Raw genomic sequence first — 21,500 nt, forward strand, 5'->3', positions numbered from 1 at the left:
TGAGAGTCAGTGTGTGGAACGTGTACCCCAGTGAGAGTCAGTGTGTGGAACCTGTAACCCAGTGAGAGTGAGCGTGTGGGACACCATACCCCAGTGAGAGTCAGTGTGTGTGGGACCCCATACCCCAGTGAGAGTGAGTGTGTGGGACCCCATACCCCAGTGAGAGTGAGTGTGTGTGTGGAACCTGTACCCCAGTGAGAGTCAGTGTGTGTGGGACCCCATACCCCAGTGAGAGTGAGTGTGTGTGGGACTGGAACACATGTGAGAGTCAGTGCCTTTAACTGGAAAAGAAAAAAAATGTGTTTTTCATTAGTCAGTCCTGAAGAGGCTCTCAGCCAGAATTGAAACCTGCTGTTCTTGAAATAATGAATTTTTCTGCAACATTTTGGAATGATCAGCTGACTATCACTAGCATTGGTATCAAATTAAACAAAGTACCTCTTGTCATTTAACATTACACTCACAAATCAGAAAGAACTGAAATACTGGCTTTAAACCAGGTTCTTGCTCTTGAAAATATTACCATGAGGAAATGACTTTACTGGTCTGCAATGTACTGATTTTGTTACTGATAATATCAGTAGTGGAGGGGCAGATGCTGCACTAGTGCAATGAGGGATGATATCAGAGGGAGGCGCTGTGCTTGGCACGGTGAGGGATAATACCAGAGGGAGGTGCTATCTGGTGCAGTGGATGATAGTTTTAGTGAGCGATGTTGTATGAATGCTGCTGTGTTTCGTGTTTATATTCCAAAGAAATATTCCTTTGTGAAGTTTAACTTGCAAATGAGCCAAACACATACGACTACACACTCTCTGAACTGAAGCACTCAGGCACTTTTTCTGCAGATTACCCTGTGCTAGATACATCAGTTTAGCAGTAAATAAATTCACCAAATATCTTCAAGTGCAATGGCGCATAGTAACTGAAATAGGTCAATCAGTCTATTGAACCTGTGCCACCATTTAATACGATTGTGGCTGGTTGTACACTTCAATGCCTTTTATTAACAGTACCTCCGTAATCCTTTATGCCATTGGTCATCATAAATCTATCCATCTCTGCTTAGATGTGCTTAGCAAACAGAATCTACGTACCTCATTTGTGTTACACTTAGATAATGAAAGAATGTTACCACAAGGTGCCCAGCTGGGACTTTTTACAGAACAAAGAAGACAGAAGGATTATAAGGTTGAAGGTTAGGGTGAGCAACAGAAATCAAAACATAACAATGATCCACAAGTCCTCACTGTACAGAAATGGAGAAAAATAAGATTTATTCACAAACTGAGAGTATCCGAGTTGGCTAGGTTCAGGCAAGCAGACGGATGATTCTATTTCAAACTCACCTATTCATGGAGTGGTGAAGGCCTAGTGGTATTGTACTGTTAATAAGCTGATGCAGGTAAATGCTCTGGGGACCTGGGTTCTGATCCTACCACAGCAGATGGTGGGATTTGAATTTAATTTAAAAATACATTTGAATTAAGAGTCTAATGGTGTCCATGAGTCAATTGTCAGGAAAAACCCATTTAGTTCACTAATGCCCTTTAGGGAAGGAAACAGCCATCCTTATCTGGTCTGGCCTACATGTGATTCCAGACCCACAGCAATGTGGTTGACTCTGAACAATTAGGGATGAGCAATAAATGCTGGCCTAGCTAGTGATGCCCTCATCTCATGACTGAATAGAAAGAATCTATTTCAAATTTGAAAGGTTGTCTGGAGTCTGAACTAAGAAAAATCAAGGCTAGATTTGAACAATAATAAAAGCAGACTGCATTCAGGAACACAGCAGAACCAACTGAACAAACCTTAAAACAAGTTTTAAACCGATATTTATAAAGGAACATTAAACATCATGCTGAAAGCACAGAAGGAGTGCATTAAGTTAAATGTAATGTGAATTTATAAAAACAACAGAAGGAATAATACTAAATCTCCCACTGAACTGGAAAGCCATGAATCTCTCATCTGAGTTCAAACTTTTGAACCAAAGAATTCAGCTATACTTCACCAAGCAAGGAGATGAAGAACTGCTTAGGCAAGCTGAAATGTTATTCATTGCAGTTGGTAACAAGGACTTATACAGAGTTAATACATCAGAGTTATCTGAAGTGGGCCAGAAAGATTTGGAAAGTGCTAGAAGATCAGCTGCATGTAAGACCCAACTTTAGAATTCTTTGCTAAGAATTGATGCCCCACAGGCAAAACCACAAGAATTAATGGATCTGTTTGTCAGTAGATGCCATAAACAAGGGTAATGAATGAAATTTTTCAAAGGCTGAACTGTTGGACCAGATAATGGAGTTGGTGATTTCCTTAATTTCTATTGAAGTCTTCCAAAATGACCACATTGAATCAGTCCAGGATTTACACCCATTGTACTTAACCAGATTTGCTGCTACATGAAGTGAAACTACTCCACAGAAGCCAGTATCCCATCACCAAGTCACCCTTCATTTACATGTGGTGAGTACTTGACCCTGATCCCGCTCCGTCAGAGCCAGCTCTCAGAGTGAACAGAGCCTCTGACATTCCTGTTTATATCTGTCAGCCTGTGACTGGGCCAGATTAACAGCCCCAGTCAGGGAACTCTTATTCTATGAGGTCCACCTGGCTTATCTCATGGAAATCACTACATGAAGTTTCAAAAGGCAATGCCACCTTGCACCCCACAGAAGATGCAATCCATCAATTAATGTTCCCAGAGAGTGCACTGCTCACATACAAGAAAAGATTAAGCAGGAACTGGATTACATGGAATGCAATGGCATCATTTGCTATGTGGATCACTTCACAGATGGGTGCAGTACAATTATTTGCATATGAAAGAAGGAAAGTACAATAAAGGTATGGCAAGGTCTAAGACATCCAAAGCTCCCCTTAAAGTCCAGAAAGAAATTGAATCCCAAGTTCACAGGAACTGAATTCTTTTCCAACATGGACGCAAAACATGGATATTGGTCAATACAATCCATACAATATCGAAACAGGACATTTGGCCCATCAAGTCTATACCAACTCCCCAAAGAGTATCCTACCCAGAGTCACCTCATTGCTGTAACCCTGCATTTTCCATAACCAATCCGCCTAGCTTGCACATTATGGACAATTTAGCATGGCCAGTACACCTAACCTGTGTATCTTTAGACTGTGGGAGGAAACTGGAGTACCTGGAGGAAACTACACAGACACGGGGTGAATGTGCAAACTTCACACAGACAGTCACCTAATGAGCCACCGCGTCACCACACACTGAGCAATGCAATAACCATGGAATCTCAAGATTTGGAACACCATTTGGAAAGTATTGATTCTAATGACTACCTTTTGGTTTGTCTATCAGTTAAGGTTTATTCCAGCATGATTTGGACAGACTTGTAGAAAATATTCCTGGATGCTTGTGCATAATGATTAGTATTGCGTTAATTGACAAAACCAAAGAAGAACATGATCGGAGATAGTAGGAACTGCAGATGCTGGAGAATCCGAGACAACAAGGTGCAGGGCTGGATGAACACAGCAGGCCAAGCAGCATCATAGGAGCAGGGAACATGATCGGGATGTTCACACCCTATTGGCAATTGCTCATTTTCAAGAAGTGTTGGGTGAATGCAAGTTAAATCAATATTTTCAATATAATCAGGTTGTAGAATGTGTCCTGACCCAGGCAAAGTTGAAGAAATGTCACAAATGCCTACTCCACAAGACAAAGTAGAACAGCAGAGGTGGCGTGGATCTTTCTTGGACCAATACATTCCCAAATTTTCTGACAATACATCATCAATGAGAGAGCCCCTAAAGAAGAACTTACATGTATGGCAGGAAGAGCCAGCAACATATGTTCAAATTTCACAAACAGACACATTCAGCAGAAAACTGCACGCTGCGGTACTACAATTCCGCAAGGGCAATCCTGAAACTCAATGTTTCACTGATCAGGCTAAGAACATTCATCACGCAAGATTACAAAGGAACTGTTTTTAGATCCAAAAGTCAGTTGTAAGGATTTATTCCCACTAGAACATGAAACAGTTGATCTAATATTTGGCATCGCAGGATTCCATATGTACCTGTTAAGTCAGTAATTCACTCTGGGAACAGATTACGAACCACAGGAAATGATTCAGTACAACCACTGTCAAGTGCACTACCTTTTACCACAAGGACTTCTGGTAAAACTACAGGGATATGACTTTGACATTTGCTGCAAACCTAGCACCAAAATAAGCTCGAATACGTGGAGAAAAATGCCTGTCCCGAATATGAATGCAGACACAGAAATAGAAGTTGCTGGAAAAGCTCAGCAGGTTTGGCAGCAGAGAAAACGTTTCAGGTTGAGTGACCCTTCCTCAGAACTTCCCAGAACAGTTCTGAGGAAGGGTCACTTGACCTGAAACGTTAACTCTGATTTCTCTTCACAGATGCCGCCAGACTTGCTGAGCTTTTCCAGCAATTTCTATTTTTATTTCGGATTTACAGCATCCACAGTTCTTTCAGTTTGTGTTTTGGATGCAGACACTGCTGACATTCCATTGGATCTACAAGAGTTAGCTTGGACATCAGGTGGAAGATGTGCTCAAAACCAGTCTGCTGCACTTTGGTCAACATGAGTATGTGCAGCTTCAACTGGAATTAGATAATGACCCAGAACTGAAGACACTGTGGAATGTTAATATAGAAGGATGGCCTGCCCTTTTATCCCCATTTTGATTTAGTCCCTTACCCTTCTCCCTCCCCTTTGATGATCTGCATTGCACACCTAATGGGCTTTGCATGTAAATTGATCAGTTGGAAATACGGGTGATTTACTGGTGATGGTTAATCAACGAAAAAAATCACCATGGGTGATTTGGTGATGGGAAAAACAACAGTGTGTAAGAGCACTTCTAGTTATAGACATAAATCCAAGCATGGTCAGAGGGCTCTTATGGCCCAGTGATAGTTCCCCAACCCCTGAGTCAGAAGGCCTGGGTTCAAATCCCACCTGTTCCAGAGATGTGCTAAAATGCATCTTAATAGGTTGATTGGGAAAGTATCTATAAAAGGAGGGTCTGACATGATAAAGGAGTTGCCAAACATCCTCCAATGCTTTTGGCCTTACTGAGATGAGCTTGATATCTCAAGTGGCATTACTTTAAAAGAAAAACAAGTCCTTGTGTCAAAGTTCTTTGCCAGGATGTATTGTTGTGAGTGGACGAAGGGCATGTGGGCATAGGTGGCTAACCCATGATACTGTCTGTTGGGCAGTTGACATTGAAACATGTGGGCCATGCCCGAACTGTCAGGTCATTTTGACCCATCAAATCTCTTGTGGACCATGTAAGATAGACAGTGGGAGCACTGAATAATAAACTGAAGAGGAACGTGGAGAGACAGGGAGTAAGGTTAAAAGAAGAGCCATATGCAGAGCTAGAGTGAGAGAAAGGGATAGGGTAGAGGAGGGAGGAATTGAAAGTTAGAGGCCACAGAAGGGTTGTTCACTGCGCTGAGGATTATGGCTAGGGTTAAGGCTAGCCATTGTCAAGTCTAGTGAGTTTGCTCATTTTCATTATTTTTAAACATTAATCTCCTACCTTCCGCCAAACCACAACCAGGACCACTAATGAGATGACAATGATGACCAACAAAACCAGGATGGTGGCCACGGTGACCAGTTGAGACTGGATACCTAAAGGAGGAACAATTGGGAAAGATGAATTGTTTCACTCCGTAAGGAAGTTTGTTCGATGTTGTAAATGACCAACAGTGGTTCTGTGCTATGAAACACAGGGAGATATACATTACAGAAAAGAAAAATCTTGCATTGATGGCATGCACAAACGCCCTGCTATACTTTTCAGCTAAAGTTGTAATATCAAAAATGGGACAGCTCAATTTGCACTCAGCAAACTGCCCAAATAACAACTTTTTCCCAAGAACCTGTGCAACACTGGTTGTGGACTAAATATTAGCTCCAGGACAGCAGGGAGACCACACCGACTCATCTTCAACCAGCAGCCATGGGATCATCCACATAAGAGGGCAGATAGAATATTTGTTAACTCATTCTAAAGGCAGTGCGGCACTCTCCCTGTACTACACTGGAGTGTCAGCCTGGAATAGTCACTGAGGTTTCCAAAGTAGGCCATGAACTCAGAACTGACTGGTTTAGAAACAAGAGGTCTACTTTCACTGAATCACTGAAAGGCCTGAATATTTGGATAATTTTATCATTTTGCTTTTTTGGTGAGGAACCTCACCCATTATTGTTCGGTATCAAACACTGCGTTCTCTGTTCTGGAGCAGTATGGGTACAGGCACTGATCTACCCACAAGGGCCACACATAAAGGATAAAAATGGTTAGAAACACTGATTGGATGAGAGAGTTCAGTATCTGTTCAAACAATGAAGATCATCATGACATATGGAGACTTTTATCATTTATACCTAGTCTCACAGCATTGGGATCACAACACACACCCAATATTTAATTATATTTGGCAATAGAATCTATACAATGACATTCTGTTAAGTCTGGGGCCACAATACCAAACAATGAGTTGTGTTACTACTCACTGTCAGACATTTTCACACAGGATTTTGGGATGTGGGTGTGTCATTCTTCTTCCTATCCAACATAAGTGACCCCAGTTGGGCTGCTGATAGTTGCCAATTGGAGGCCAGACAGTTCCACATGAGGAAGATGAAGAATTGCACACTCCATAGTTACATTAAGGTGGCATGTCCATACAATCTGCTTTCATAAAGCAACTCTTTTAGCTCCTGTAAAACTGCACTGGACTCCCTCAAAGGATAATATATCTATCCCGAGGTCCAGAGTCAAGAATTGAATGCAGTAATTCCAGATGGGATATCACCAGAGCTTTGTATGGCTGTGATTTAACTTTCAGATCTTGGTATTCCAACTTTGTGAGTGGGAGCTGACCCATTCCTTCTCTCCAGGTCTGTCATTATTCGCTAGTCCCTGTGATCTATCACTCTACTCTTCGCACCTCTGTTTTCTCCTGCCATCTCTCCTTACCACTCCACCATTTCGGTCCCCCCCACCCCACCCACAGCCTGTGGCATCTCCATTCCTATTCCCAGCCTAGAGTATTGTACTCACCATGGGAAATAAGTTTGACATCTCGGCTCACGATCCCAAAGCCATTCGTGGCAGAACAGCGCATCGCAGCAGTTTCATCCAAATTCTTCCGAATTAGGACACTCTCTACATGGAAGACTCGGTTTCCTGGCAGCTCAGAGATCCGTTTCTTCACCTGGATTCCACTCGAGTTGATTTTCAGTGGAGTCCACCTCCCCACCTTATTGTTGCACCTGGAATAATTAATCAGATTCCATGGGAGGGGAATGACTGTAGTTGAGGTAAGTTGGATCTAAGGAAGAATGGCCAATGCTCAGCACACCCTCTAACACAAGCTGGCAGAAGCTCAACAAAGGAGCAGGGACCAGGAAGGGCCTATTCCAACCTTTGAGCCCATGTTGTATCCAATTCAATCATGGCTGACCTGTATCTCAACTTCTTCTGCCTATCTTCATTCCATTATCCTTAATACCCTTACCCTAACACAAATGATCATTCTCAGTTTTAAATTTTTCAACTGACCCTCTTTTTAAAAACTTTCAAAATTTCCGAGAACCTTTGTGAAAAGATTGTCTTGAACATCCTGGCTCTGAGTATTAAATAATGTCTCTTTATTCTGCACTACTGTTGAAAATGTAGTGTTTTTCTCTTTCCAGCCAATCAATTCTATCAACATCTAAAACACCTCAATTAAATCTGCATCCTAACCTGCTAAACATGAAGGAATACAAGTCCAGGATATGCAACCTGCCCTCTGATTTTAACCTGTTTGGCCCTGGTATCATTTGGGTACATGTGATTAATAAAATTAAGAAATAAATTTTATTAGCAAATTTCAAAAGAAACATGAGAAAGAGAAACCCATGGATAGGGATTTCTAGTCAAAGTTCTCTTCCTCCTTATCCCAATTCAATTATGAGAAGATTGAACATGTATGACCTGCAGTCTGAGCAGGGAATTTTGGTAGAATCTGCAAACCGTGACAACTTTACCCCAGGTGCCTTGTGTTGTGGGCTAGAAAGAGGAGAGGGTACACTGTCTAACCCCAAAACGTCTTACAGTGCCTTGGAACAGCAGAACTTTTAAGTTCATTCTCAGGATGTGTATATCTCTGGCAAGTGCAACATTTATTGTTCATTCCTAGGTTCTCCAAGAGAAAGTGGTGGTAAGCTGTCTTCTTGAACTTCTGCAGTCTGTGTGATGTAGGGACACCCAGAGTGCCATTAGGGAGAGAGTTCCAGGATTTTGACCCATTGATGATAAACTTAGCTATTGGTATTTGTCCAGTTCAGGATTTAGATGGGAGCTTGGTATTTCTTACTTCATCTGTCTGTTTCGCCCTTGTCTTTCTCAATTGATAGTCAAATAGCAGATAACTTGGGAATTTTCAAACTTGCTTACCTTTTTAGGTCATGGCATGTATACCAAGTGACTTCTGGTAAAGGCGATCCCTCAGTAACACAGGTCACAGTTTGGATACCACTGGGTTGGTGAAAGTCGTTGAGTTCCAGGATCCTTGCTGGCACTGTGTGTCAAAGGAAAGGCAAGAGGAATGATAAACCAACATATCAGATCCCATTCACTGTCTTAGATTCTCGTTATATATTACTCTCTATTTTCTCCTTTTGAATTCTCTGGACTCGGAAACTGATGAGATTGTTTAAAGCTTGATGTGCAGAGAACAGCAGCGGTGGAATCAGCAGGATTCACTTAGTTCACATAAAATCTGGTATTTTTACAAAACCCTGGATTGTAGAACTAATGGGAAAAGTCAGGGAGAGGAAGAGTCCCATAGTCTGGAGGGAAGATTGATGGAGTGGTCCCACATTTGGAGGGAAGATTGATGGAGGGGTCCGACAGGTTGGAGGGGAGAATAACAGAGGGGTAACAGAATAACAGTTTGGAGGGAAGGTTGAATGAGGGAAATAATCCCGCAGTTGTAGGGCAGCATTTGCTGCCCATCCCTAGTTGCTTGAGAAGGTAGTGATGACCTGTCTTGTTCAACCACTGCAGTGAAGCAACAGTGATATATCTCCAAGTCAGAATGGTGGGTGGCTTGGAAAGGAACTTGTGGATTGTGTTGTTCCCATGTATCTGCTTCCCCTGTCCTTCTAGGTGTCAGAGATTGGGGATTGGAAGGTGCTCTCTGAAGATTTTTGGTGAATTTCTGCACTGCATCTTGTAGCTCATCCACACTGATACTACTGACTGTCATTAGTGGAGGGAATGGATGTTTGTGGACGTGGTACAATCAAAAGGGATGCCTTGTCGCGGATGGAGTCAAGCTTCTTGTGTGTTGGTTGGATCTGCACCCATTCAGGCGAGTAGAGAGTATCATAGAATCCCTACAGTGTGAAAACAGTCCATTTGACCCATCAAGACATACCGACCAGCATCCCACCTAGACCCATCCCTTTCCCTATCCCTGTAACCCTGTGTTTCCCATGGCTAACCCACCTAGCCTGAATATCCCTGGACACTATGGGCAATTTAGCATGGCCAATCCAACCACCTTGCACATCTTTGGACTGTGGACAAAACTGGAGCACCCACAGGAAACACATTGCTGCTACCGAACGTAGGTGGTGGAGGGAATGGATGCTTGTGAATGCAGTGCCAATCAAGCGGGCTGCTTTGTTCTGAATGGTGTCAAGCTTCTTGAGTGTTGTTGGAGCTGCACTCACCCAGGTAAGTGGGGAGCATTTGTCACACTCCTGACTTGTGCCTTGTAGCTGACAGACAGGCTTTGGGGAGTGAGGAGGTAAGTTACATGCTGCAATATTCCAAGCTTCTGGCCTGCTTTTGCAGCCAGTGTATTTTTTAAGGTGAGTCTTGGTGTTAGAGGTCACGGCATTGCAAATCATTTCACAATAAAGTATTTTGTGAAGTGTTGTTGACAACATAATCAAGGAAATTAAACAGCCAATTTGTGCATGGTAGGATCCCACAAAGTGTAATGTGATAAACAACCTCTTCCCTGCTGGATACTGTTTTAAGTGAATAAGATAAAGAATTGAAGAGAAAGAGTTTGCAGGACTATGGGAAAAGAAGAGGGTGTGGGGCTAATTGGATAGTCTCTTCAAAGAACCATCACCAACAGCGATGGCCAAGAGGCCACTTCTTTCTGTGCTAAATGGTAATTGCTTGAAGAATGAACATGAGTCAGGGCACTTCTATAATAAACTGTGAGGGTATCTTTTATGTTTCCCTGGGAGAGGCACCATCTCTGTTCCCCCTAGCAGCCAGAGTTGTGAAAGGTAATGGATTCTTTCACAGCGAAGCAGTGTAAATTTCTTACCATTTACTCTTAAAGAGAAAGTAAACTCCTTTTTGCTGTCAGCATTCCAGACTTGAATGCTGTAATTCCCAAAGTCTTCCTCCTTCACACGGATGAGGTGGAGCACGCACTGATACCTGGTGATGGAGGGGAGAGGGCAGGGAATGATATGAGTTAGTGTGATAATGGAGGATTTAGCAGGAGAGGGATAGGATACTGTGACCGAGATTAAAACAGTTTACTCTAACCGAGACTTAAAGACATACTTTGATTACAATGTTACCTTTCTCAAACTTCTCCACAGTCTCCATACAAAGGGAGACATTTAACTCACTGGGCAGGAAACGTGCAGACTGGGATGGAATTACCAACAATGCCCTTTATTGATTCCTTTCTGTCCACTCTCTCTCCCCATTGTTACCCTGTCCACTTCTTTTTACCTTTCACAACATATTCATGTACGTTATCTTCCCTTTGACGTACAGAGGGGAAATGGTGAAAGGCTTTGCAGGCTGATCAGACTGTTCAACTGCATCATGAATACTCCTTTGGTGTCAACATGTTCCGCAGGGACTTGAATCCAGAGATTCTGGCACCGAGGCAGCGATGCTACCAGTGTGCCTAAGACCTCTGCACCCTACCCCCATTACCATTTGTGGATTTCAATGGAACATAAAATTATGCAGGTGTAAAACCATTGTCAGATTGAATCCATGAGGTGAGTGTTAATTCCCCTCAAATATATTATTTTTAGAATGCAATACCCTGACAAAAAAATACAGCAATCTTAGTCTTGAAAGCTCCTGTTAACACCAAGCATCCATAGTCTTTGTAGGAAGAGCGTTCTCAACATTGTGGAATCTTATAAGTCAGTATGAGACCGTTCTCATAGAAAGTGCGATTTACTGCCTCACTCTTTCTCCATAGCTCTGCAATGCTTCTATTCTGTTCCCTCTCATGTGTTTATCCGGTTTCCTCTTAATTGCATCTATACTGTTTGCCATAACTACTCCCCATGGTGACGACTTCCACATTTTTGCCAATCTTTGGGTAAAAAACAATTTCTCCTGAATTCACTATTGGATTGATTATTGATTATCGTGCATTTTTTGCCCCACGAACTGTATGGAACAAGTGGAAATAATACAAACATTTACCTGTTTTTGCTCAGGGATTTGTTGCTAAATGTCACTTGATTGGACTTTTCGTTGAATGGTATGTTGTTCTTCATCCACATGACAGTGGGGGCTGGGTAGGCCGTTATATTAACCACAAACATTTTCACCTCTGACAGCTCTGCATACTCAGTGGCACTCAGATTGGTGCTGAGATGAACAAATCCATTTGCTGTAAAGCATTACACAGTATTACAACACAGAATAATGCCATTCATTGTGCCTATCCTCGACCAGTATAGACCAGATTAGACAGTTACCCAATTAGTTCCACAGCCACTATCCTTTTCTCTATGCTGTTCAGCAAAGATTCTCCTTCCAAGTGTTGATTCATTTCCCCTTCAAAATTTACAAATAATCCCACCTTCACTACCCTTTCAGATCACAACAACTTGTTGAGTGAAAAATATATCTATTCATTTTCTCTCCGATTCTTTTGCCAATTATTTTAACTTGGTGGGCCCTGTTTACTAATTGATCTGCCACTGAATACAGCTTCTCCCCATCAAAATGCTGAATGATTTTGACTACTTCCAACAAAACTCCTTTTACCTTCCTCTGACCGAGAAGGACAGCCCGGATTCTCAAGATGGTTTCACCCCATTTAAGATCTTGTGTAGCACTGGGGTGTACAGGGTTACAGTTCATTAGTATTCAACATAAAGCTGTCTAAACTAGGAACATCTGAAAGATAGTGTTTTGTCTTCTGGTCATTGTGATGGGAGATCTTACTGACTCTGAAATTATTCTGCAGTGGACCGGGGATATTTTAACAAGAACTTTCATTCTGGGATGAAAGAAAGATCACTTGAGTTCACAGGGCTTTCTCATCTTGACTGATCTAAATTCGACGAATCCACCTTTGAACTTATTCTCCAATTCCTACAGAAAAACGTGGGTGGTCTCTTTGCCCGAGTTATACTATCCTCTTTGGTATGCTTCCCTGGTTGCCTAAACCACAACAGGGTGCTTACTGGGGAGGCAATGACCTAGTGATATTATCGCTGGACTGTTAATCCAGAGACCCAGGTAATGTTCTGGGGATCCAGGTTCAATAAATTCTGGAATTAAGAGTCTAATGATGGCCATGAATCCATTGCTGATTGTTGGAAAAGCCCATCTGGTTGACAAATGTCCTTTAGGGAAGGAAACTGCTATCCTTACCTGGTCAGACATACATATGACTCCAGGCTCACAGCAATGAGGTTGACTCTTAACTGCCCTCTGAGCAATTAGGGATGAGCAATAAACCCTGGCCAACCAGTGACACCTTCGTCCCATGAACGAATTTTTAAAAAGTTACCCCATCTAAAGTCTCCAATCATTAAGTTACATTCTGATGATTTCTGAACACTTCCGTCAGCATTTTAGGAAAAATGTTTAAATTGTGTATGTTAAGAAGATGAAGACTTGGTTCAGTCATTTTTTAAAGTTTCATTCATGAACTTAGATGATGGTGATGAGATGCCTGGAGATCTGTTTTAAACCATTGAGGTGAAGAGTTCAGGGCATTAAAAAGGAATGTGGAGAAAACAACTGTGCTGTTGCTTAGTGACAGGGGTCCAATAACATCTGATGAAAGGCAAAACAATCCAGAAAAATCAGTCAGTCAGTCATGTGATGCATGCCAGAAAATGTAGAAGTGCTGAACACTAAGTTTAGGGCACTTACATAGGTGATCTGAAACTAAAGTAATAGTGAGTTTAGTTTGTAGATTACTTGCACAGTCTCAGGCAGAGACTCTAGGTGAAGGGACAAAATGTTCAGCGGTTGCACAGAAATTCGCTGGGAGGAAGCCAATTGCAGCTGTCCCAGCTGGAGTCTGACTGAGAAACCTGAGCGTGGAGATGGTGGTGGATCTTTGCTGAGCTTTGGGTCTTTGCAGGGATCGTGCTTACATAAGAGAAAGGGGCAGTACGAGTTAAATCTTTTTCTGATATTTGTAATGAAATCTTTCCAAATTTTTGTCTAGTTCAAATAGCTTCATTTTTTTTCTCTCGTTTAATAAATATTTTATTCTTCATGTTAAAAATACATAGGTAGCCTCTTATGAACGTGTTCAGAAAGTGACCTCTACTGTTTTACAAAATTAGGACCTAACAAGCCAAGTTTTACTCTGATCTCTGACTTGTCCAGTATTGACATCAGCTGGGATCATTCTGCATGTGACAGAAAGAAACATTGTGGATATTTCAACAAAGTGCATAATGATCAAATCACTATTAGAAGCAGGAGTCCACAGTGTTAATTATTTTATATTTCATAATCAACCTGTTCAGAGACATTATTGAACACCTCTGGAGCACGTGGGACATAAGGCCAGGCCACCTGCCCTGTGATAGGGACACTACCACTGTGCCACTAGCAACCTAATATATTGTTAACGATATCATTGATGTTAAGTATATAAAGTTGGAGGCATTGATTAATTGTAACTTTACTGACACAGGGTGAGAGTTAAGTTACTTGTACAGATTCACACTGAATAAATCTTTAGTTGTTTGGTAATACAGAATATGTGGTTTGTTAGATAAAGACACATTTTGAAGTCTATTCTTGTTGTTAATTAAAACATATATGTATATATTTTTGTCTGATGAGTGAAAGATGAAAAATTTTGATGAGTTGTGTCTTTTTTCAGCAATGCTCAAATCTTGACTGACAAAGATTATTTCTAGTTTCTTCCTTCTGTCAGGATGGCTGATGGAAAACTCGGGCAAAGTAAAACAACTTATGTTTAACATGAAACCAAGCCAACTCAATCGATAACCAGACAGATTTACTAGTACAGCATTTACAATAATTCCCACCCAGACTGACCACTATCCCCCACAATCTACATGCTTGAAGGGATATCAGTGAAGCTGCCAATTTCATTGAAAAAAGGTTACTCACTGACAACAGTAATTTGCAGAGCCTTCTCTTCAAATTGATTTTGAGCGTAGTAGCCTGTGACGCTGCAGTTGTACCATCCAGAATCTTCCAGTGTGGCGCTTTCCAAGTAGATGGTTGAGTTCACTTCCTGAGCCCCATCAGACACAGTTACTTGAGCTTCCTGAACAAGTAAGGGTAGAGAGTTTTGGTTTTAATTCTACTACTAGGAAGTACCAGCTGGCAAAATATAAAAGGAAAAGGAAGCTCTGTGGGAGAGTCGGAGGGTCAGTATGAAGTCAGTGCTGATTTGTTGCAGGCTCTACTGAGGGAACGCTGCACAGTCAGAGGGTCAGTACTGAGGGAGTGCCGCACTGTCAGGGGGTCAGTACTGAGGGAGTGCCGCACTGTCAGGGGGTCAGTACTGAGGGAGTGCCGCACTGTCAGGGGGTCAGTACTGAGGGAATGCTGCACTGTCAGAGGGTCAATACTGAGGGAGAGCCGTACTGTCAGAGGGCCTGTACTCAGAGGGTGCTGCACTTCAGACAGTAAGTGCAGAGAGAGTGCTGCATTGTTGTTGTTGCTGTGGGAGTGGGGTTAATACTGAGGTACAGCTGCACTGTTGGAGTTGCTGTCTTTTAGTTAACATGCTAAACCATGAAACAGTGTCTCTTCTTGGATGATGTTAAAGAACCAAAGCATTATTTCTAAAAGCGAGTGCCCTGACTATTATATCTGCTGTGGCAATGTTTAGTGGAATGGTGTAGAGGAAGCTTTGCTCTGTTTCTAACCCTGTGCTGTACCTGTCTGGGGAGCGTTTGATAGGAACAGTATCGGGATAGCTTTACTCTGTTTCATATCCCATGCTTTCCTTGCACAGGGTGTGTTTGATGGGGTCAATATAGGGGTTACTTTACTCTGTACCTAATCCCACGTTTTTCTTGGCCTGGGAATGTTTGCTGGAACCAGCTGATATATTTGAGATATTATTGCTTAATCTTTTCAACTTAGCTGGTTATGTTGATAAACAAGTCAATTTTCCCTGAAGACTTTTAACTATTTTTAAAGTATTTCACTGTTGTCACATAATGATTATGGCACGGTGGCTCAGTGGATAGCAAAGCTGTTGCACAGTGCAAGGCACCTCAGTTTGATTCCAGCCTTAGGCAACTGACTGTGTGGAGCTTGCAAATTCTCCCCAAGTCCGTATGGGTTTCTTTCAAAGATGTGCATGTTAGGTGGATTGGCTATGCTAAATTGCCCTGGAGTGTGCAGGCTAGTGGATTAGCCATTGTAAATGTGGCATTACAGGGAAATGTGGGAGGCTTGGTCAGGGTGGTTTGCTTTCTGGAGGGTTGGTGCAGACTTGATGGGCCAAATGGCTTCTTTCCACATTTTATGATGAGTATGCTAAAGGTGTATAGTATACATTATTATCATTTGGGAATTTGGATTATATTAAAATGAAGATGGACAGATTTTGATTTTGGTTATGTGAAGGAATTTTTAAATGAGATCAGAAAGTCATTTGGCAAAATGTCCTAAATACATCATTTTCAAGAATGCATGTGACTTAGTAAATGTCTGGCCAGATAGCTGTGCAGATAATTGATGATGTGAATAAGTTGCTGAGTTTATAACATACAGAGAAAACAAATGATCAGGAAACACTTGCACTTTTGTTTGAGTTCAGTTCAGAGAATGAGATTCCAGTTTCATCCCAGCAGAAGAAGTGCAGAGATCTGGTTTCATTCTAGCCACAGGACAACTTGTTAGGCTTGTAGAATCTCCAGGTTTTGAGAGTTTATAGCAATGTTTCCCTGTCAGATCTAAAATGTAATCCCTGCCATCAAAACTAGAAAGAAGTCTTAAAACTTGCAGCATATTGAAAACTGGAAGTGTTACTTAAATAAGAAATAAAGAGTTAAGATTGGTTTGATATTTCCCTAGGATTGAGCATCTGAAAAAGATGTTGCTGGGTAAAAGTTTGAATCACTGCTTTTGCTGTTAAGATTCTTTCACATTGACTTACATGTATATGGTTTTGCTTGCTTTTTCTTTTGTGTCTTTTGTAGTATTATTCTGTTTAAAAAAACAGCCTCATGACAATATGTTCAATGGGTGGTTACTGTGGGAGATCTTTTCTAAGTCAACCTGCTCAGAGATGTCATAACACACTTCTGGAGTACAGCAGATGGGAATTGACCCCAGCCCTCCTGGCCCAGAGGTAGGGACATGACTGTACTACAAGTACCCTTTCACCACTATGGTAACCCCATTGAAGACATAAAATACATGATCTATCAAATCAGGTTTCAGTGCGAGATCTGATTGATCTTACCAACAATTGGGACCATAACACTCACTAAACCTTTCACAAACTCACCTTCAACCTCGGACAGTTCCACTTAAAGTCCAGCAAGTTGGTATTTGCGGTACAGGTGACACTGATGGGTTCTCCCAGTTTGACCACGGTGCTTGAAGCATGAAGTTCAATATAAAGATCATCAGGTGCTGAGAAAGGGAAATGACAATGGTCTTTACATTGTGGACAGATTATATGTTGTTGTCAATGCAATGTAAAATATTGTTAGCTGCTTTGCTGGAGTGTTATCAGAGAAACTTTGCCCCACCTAGAATGAAGTTTCCTGTAAGTGGTTGTGCGGCTACTTAGAGGTTCCATAAACAGTGATTGACATGAGAACGCATTTCAGAAGTCACTGCCATACACAGACATTGAGATCCCTGCATCAGCAGGAACAATGACAGGGAATGCAGATAAGGAAATGTCAGGATTGGTGACAATAAGCAAAACCAAATAAGCCCTGGCTTTAAGGGCCTACCTAAAGGAGGAGAGAGAAGCAGTGATGTTTAGCAAGGAAATTCCTGAGCTAAGGGTCCAGGCAGATTAAGGCGGTTCCCGTTAATGGTGCTGTAAATAAACTGGGGATGAGAAAGAGGCCAGAATCGGAAGAGTGTGGAAACCTTGGATGACTGGACAAGATTACAGAAATAGGTTCAGAGGGAGCGAGGCAATGGAGGCAATTTAAAAAGGGATGTAAATTTTAACTTGGACCTACTGCCAGACCAGAAGCCAATGTAGGTCACTGAGTATTGGGGCGATGGATGATGGGGCTTAGTGTGACTGAGGCCATGGGAGGCACAGGTTTTGGATGAGTTCAGGATTACAGAGAGTGGAAGATAGCAGGCCACCCAGCAGCACTCAAATCTGGAGGGATGAGGGCTCCATAGGCACGATGGGTGATGTTACAGATATGAATGTCTCTGAGTGGGCACAGGATATTTTGAAAGGGGAGGGTGAGAAGCCAGAGGTCATGGTCCATATAGGTACTAACGACATAGGCAGAAAGGGAGATGAGGCCCTGCAAAGGGAATTTATGGAGTTAGGTAGAACGTTGAAAAGCACAATCTCCAGAGTTGTATGTGTGAGATTACTCCCTGTACCATGTGTTAGTGGTGCCAGAAATAACAAGATACTAAATGATGAATGTGTGGCTGAAGAGCTAGTGTAGGAGAGTGGGCTTCAGATAACTGAATCATTGGGATATCTTCCAAGGCAGGTGGGACCTGTATGAGAAGGACAGGTTGCACTTAAACTGGAGAGGCACTAATTTCCTGGTAGGGAGGTTTGCTAGTGCCACTTGGGGAGGGTTTAAATTAGTGTGGCAGTGGGCAGGAAGCAGGGCAGAGGGTCAGAATGTGCAGTTACTGAAGAGAAGGTAGAGGTTAAGCCAATTAAGTCTAATAGGAAGAATAGACAGGGCCAGGTTAATGAATACAGCGGAACAAGTGGTCTGAAGAATATTTATTTTAATGCAAGGAGTAAGTAAAGCAGATGAGCATAGAGTCTGGATTAGTACATGGGACTATGGTATGGTAGCCATTATACAAACTTGGTTGAGAGAAAGGTATGTCTGACAGCTGAATGTCTTAGGATTTAGATGTTTCAGGTGTGATAGAGAACGATGTAAAAGGCATGGGGAAATTACAATACTGATGAAGGAGAATGTCACAGCTGGTACTGAGAGAGGGCTCATACAGTGAGGCAATATGGATAGAACTCAGGAATAAGAAATGTGCAATCACTACGATGGGATTATAATACAGGCCTCCCAATAGCCAGCAGGAGATGGAGGAACAGTTATGTAAGCAGATCAGGGAAAGATGTAAAAACAACAGTGTTGTTGTTGGTGATTTTAACTTCCCCAACATTGACTGGGACTCACTTAGTACTAGGAGCTTAGATGAAGAAGAATTTGTTAGGTGCATTCAGGAGGGTTTCTTGAAACAACAATGTAGACAGTTCAACCAGGGAAGGGGCCATACTGGACCTTGTATTAGAGTATGAACCTGGCTAGGAGACTGAAATTTTAGTGGGGGAGCATTTTGAGAACAGTGATCATAATTCAGTAAGATCTAAGATAGTAATGGATAAGATAAGACTGGTCCTGGGGTGGAAGTGCTAAATTGGGGGAAGGCTATTTACAATGGTATTAGGCAAGAATTGGAGAAATTAGATTGGGCGTAACTCTTTGAGAGTAAATCCATATCTGACATGTGGGAATCTTTTAAAGGCCGGTGGATCAGAGCTCAGGACCAGCATGTTCCTGTGAAGATGAAAAATAAGGATGGCAAGATTTGGGAACCTTGGATGACAAGACATGCTGTAAGTTTAGTCAAAAGGAAAAAGGAAGAATATGGAACGTTTAGGAAACTGAAATCAAACAAGGCCCTTGAGGAATATAAAGGAAACAGAAAAGAACTTAAACAAGAAATTAGGAGGGCTAGAAGGGGCCACGCAATGTCCTTGGCAAGCAGGATTAAGGAGAACCCCAAGGCAATTTATACCTATATTAGGAGCAAGAAGGGAACTAAGGAAAGGGTAGGTCTACTCAAGGACAAAGGAAGGAATTTTTGCACGGAACAGGAGGATGTGGGGTGAGGTCCTTAATAAGTCCTTCACATTGGTAATCACTAAGGGGAGAGACATGGATGATGGTAAAAGTAGGGAGGGGTATACTGATATTCTGGGGCATGTCAATATTAAGAAGGAGGTGGTGTTTGGTGCCTTGGAAAACATTAACGTAGGTAAGTCCCCAAGGCCTAATGGGATATATCCCAGGATACTGAGGGAGGCAAGGGAGGAGATTGCTGGGGCCTTGAAAGAGATCTTTGTATCTTCTTTAGCCATAGGCAAAGTCACAGAGGACTAGAGAATAGCCAATGTTGTTTAATAAGGGCAACAGGGATAATCCAAGAAATTACAGGCCGATGAGCCTTACATCAATGGTACCGAAATTAATCGGGAAGATTCTTAGGCATAGGATTTACTTGCATTTGGAAAAGAATGGACATAACATAGAACATAGAAAAATACAGCAGAGCTTCACGCCCTTCGACACACTTAATAGGGATAGACAGCATGGATTTTTCCAGGGGAGGTCTTGTCTTATGACTTGATTGAGTTTTTTGAGGAAGTGACAAAAATGATTGTTGAGGGTAGGGCACTGGATGTTGTCTACATGGACTTTATTAAAGCATTTGATAGGATTTCTTATGGTAGGCTGGTCCAGAAGATCAAACGGAATCCACAGTGAGTAGTCAATTGAATACAAAATTGGCTTGGCCTTAGAAGACCAAGGGTACTTGTGGAGGGGTGTTTTCTTGACTGGAGGTCTATGGCCAGTGGTGTTCTGAAAAGATCAGTGCTGGGACCTCTGTTGTTTGTAATATATATATGACTTAGATGAAAGTGTAGAAGATCTGATTAGTAAGTTTACAGATGACATGAAATCTGGCGGAGTTGTAGATAGTGAGGAAGGTTATCAAAAGATATAGGTTATAGATATGGAAAGTTGGATGAAGAAATGGCAGATAGAGTTTAATTTGGACAAGTGTGAGGTGTTGCATTTTAGAGGTCAAATGCAAAAGGAAAGTATACAGTTAATGGCAGGACCCTTAAGAGCATAGATATACAGAGGTGTCTTGGGATGCAAGTTCATAGCTCCCTGAAAGTGGTAACTCAAGTGGATAAGGTAGTAAAAAAGGTGTACAGCATGATTACCTTCATTGGTCGGGGCATTGCGTATAAAAGCTGGCAAGTCATATTGCAGCTGTATAAAACTTCAGTTGGGCCACATTTGGAAAACTGTGTGCAGTTCTAATAGCCACACTATGGGAAGAATGTGGAGGATCTGGAGAGGGTGCAGAAGATGTTTACCAGGATGTTGTCTGGATTGGGGTGTTTTAGGTATAAGGCGAGGTTGGAGAAATGTGGATTGTTTTCGCTAGAGCGTTGGAGATTGAAGGGTGACCTGATAGAAGCATGTAAATCTACAAGAGGCATGGATAAAATGCATAGTTGGAGTCTTTTTCCCAGGGTGGAAATGTCAAAACTTGGAGGCATAGGTTTAAGGTGAGAGGGGAAATGTTTAAGGGAGAGGTGCGAGGGAAGTCTTTTTATGCAGAGGGTGGTAGGTGCCTGGAACGCACTTGGAGGTAATAGAAGCTGATACGTTAGCAATGTCTAAGAGCCATTTAGAAAGACACATGAACAGGCAGAGAATAGAGGGATACAGACCGTATGTAGGCAAATGGGATTAGTTTAGAATGGCGTCATGGTTGGTACAGACATGGTGGACTGAAGGGCCTGTTCCTGTGCTCTGTTTGATGTTCTATACAATCCTTGATAAGGGTTACCTTCATATGTTTCCACAATATATTCCTCAGACTCTCGTTCCACTCCGTTTAGCGTGGCTTTGCATACATAGGTCCCATCATTGAATTTGCCAAAAAAGCCTTGCTTGTTGTTGTATGGCAGGTCTATGAGGATGTTAGTTTCCACGTGTAGTAGAGTGACCTGGAGATCCGGGTTGGACACCAGGCACGGGATGTTAAAAGGCACTGATCTTTCCATTAGGATGATCATTTCGTCCGGGCGTTGTGGGAGGAACCACATGTCAGGATCTGTAAAAGAAACACAATTTATGAGGTTTTGTTTTCCTTTCAGAGTGCTGGAGCTGCTGAGAGATTTGGGTGTCCAAGAACAGAAATTACTAAAAGCTA

General features: G+C 42.1%; 1 protein-coding gene across 1 annotated transcript in view; it reads right to left on the reverse strand.

The window, feature by feature from the left end:
• Positions 1-21,500, reverse strand: part of LOC109924570 (platelet-derived growth factor receptor beta-like) — a 92,384-nt gene that overhangs the window by 33,313 nt on the left and 37,571 nt on the right. The window contains exons 4-11 of the mRNA XM_048603487.1: positions 21,135-21,401; positions 16,801-16,928; positions 14,439-14,598; positions 11,526-11,715; positions 10,390-10,505; positions 8,493-8,616; positions 7,113-7,324; positions 5,580-5,674 (exon numbers count right to left, since the gene is read on the reverse strand). Of these exons, the coding sequence (XP_048459444.1) occupies positions 5,580-5,674; positions 7,113-7,324; positions 8,493-8,616; positions 10,390-10,505; positions 11,526-11,715; positions 14,439-14,598; positions 16,801-16,928; positions 21,135-21,401 (1,292 nt within the window). The remainder of the gene's footprint in view (positions 1-5,579; positions 5,675-7,112; positions 7,325-8,492; positions 8,617-10,389; positions 10,506-11,525; positions 11,716-14,438; positions 14,599-16,800; positions 16,929-21,134; positions 21,402-21,500) is intronic.

Source organism: Rhincodon typus, chromosome 12 (genome assembly GCF_021869965.1).
Source record: "Rhincodon typus isolate 14 chromosome 12, sRhiTyp1.1, whole genome shotgun sequence".
Taxonomy (NCBI): Eukaryota; Metazoa; Chordata; class Chondrichthyes; order Orectolobiformes; family Rhincodontidae; genus Rhincodon; species Rhincodon typus.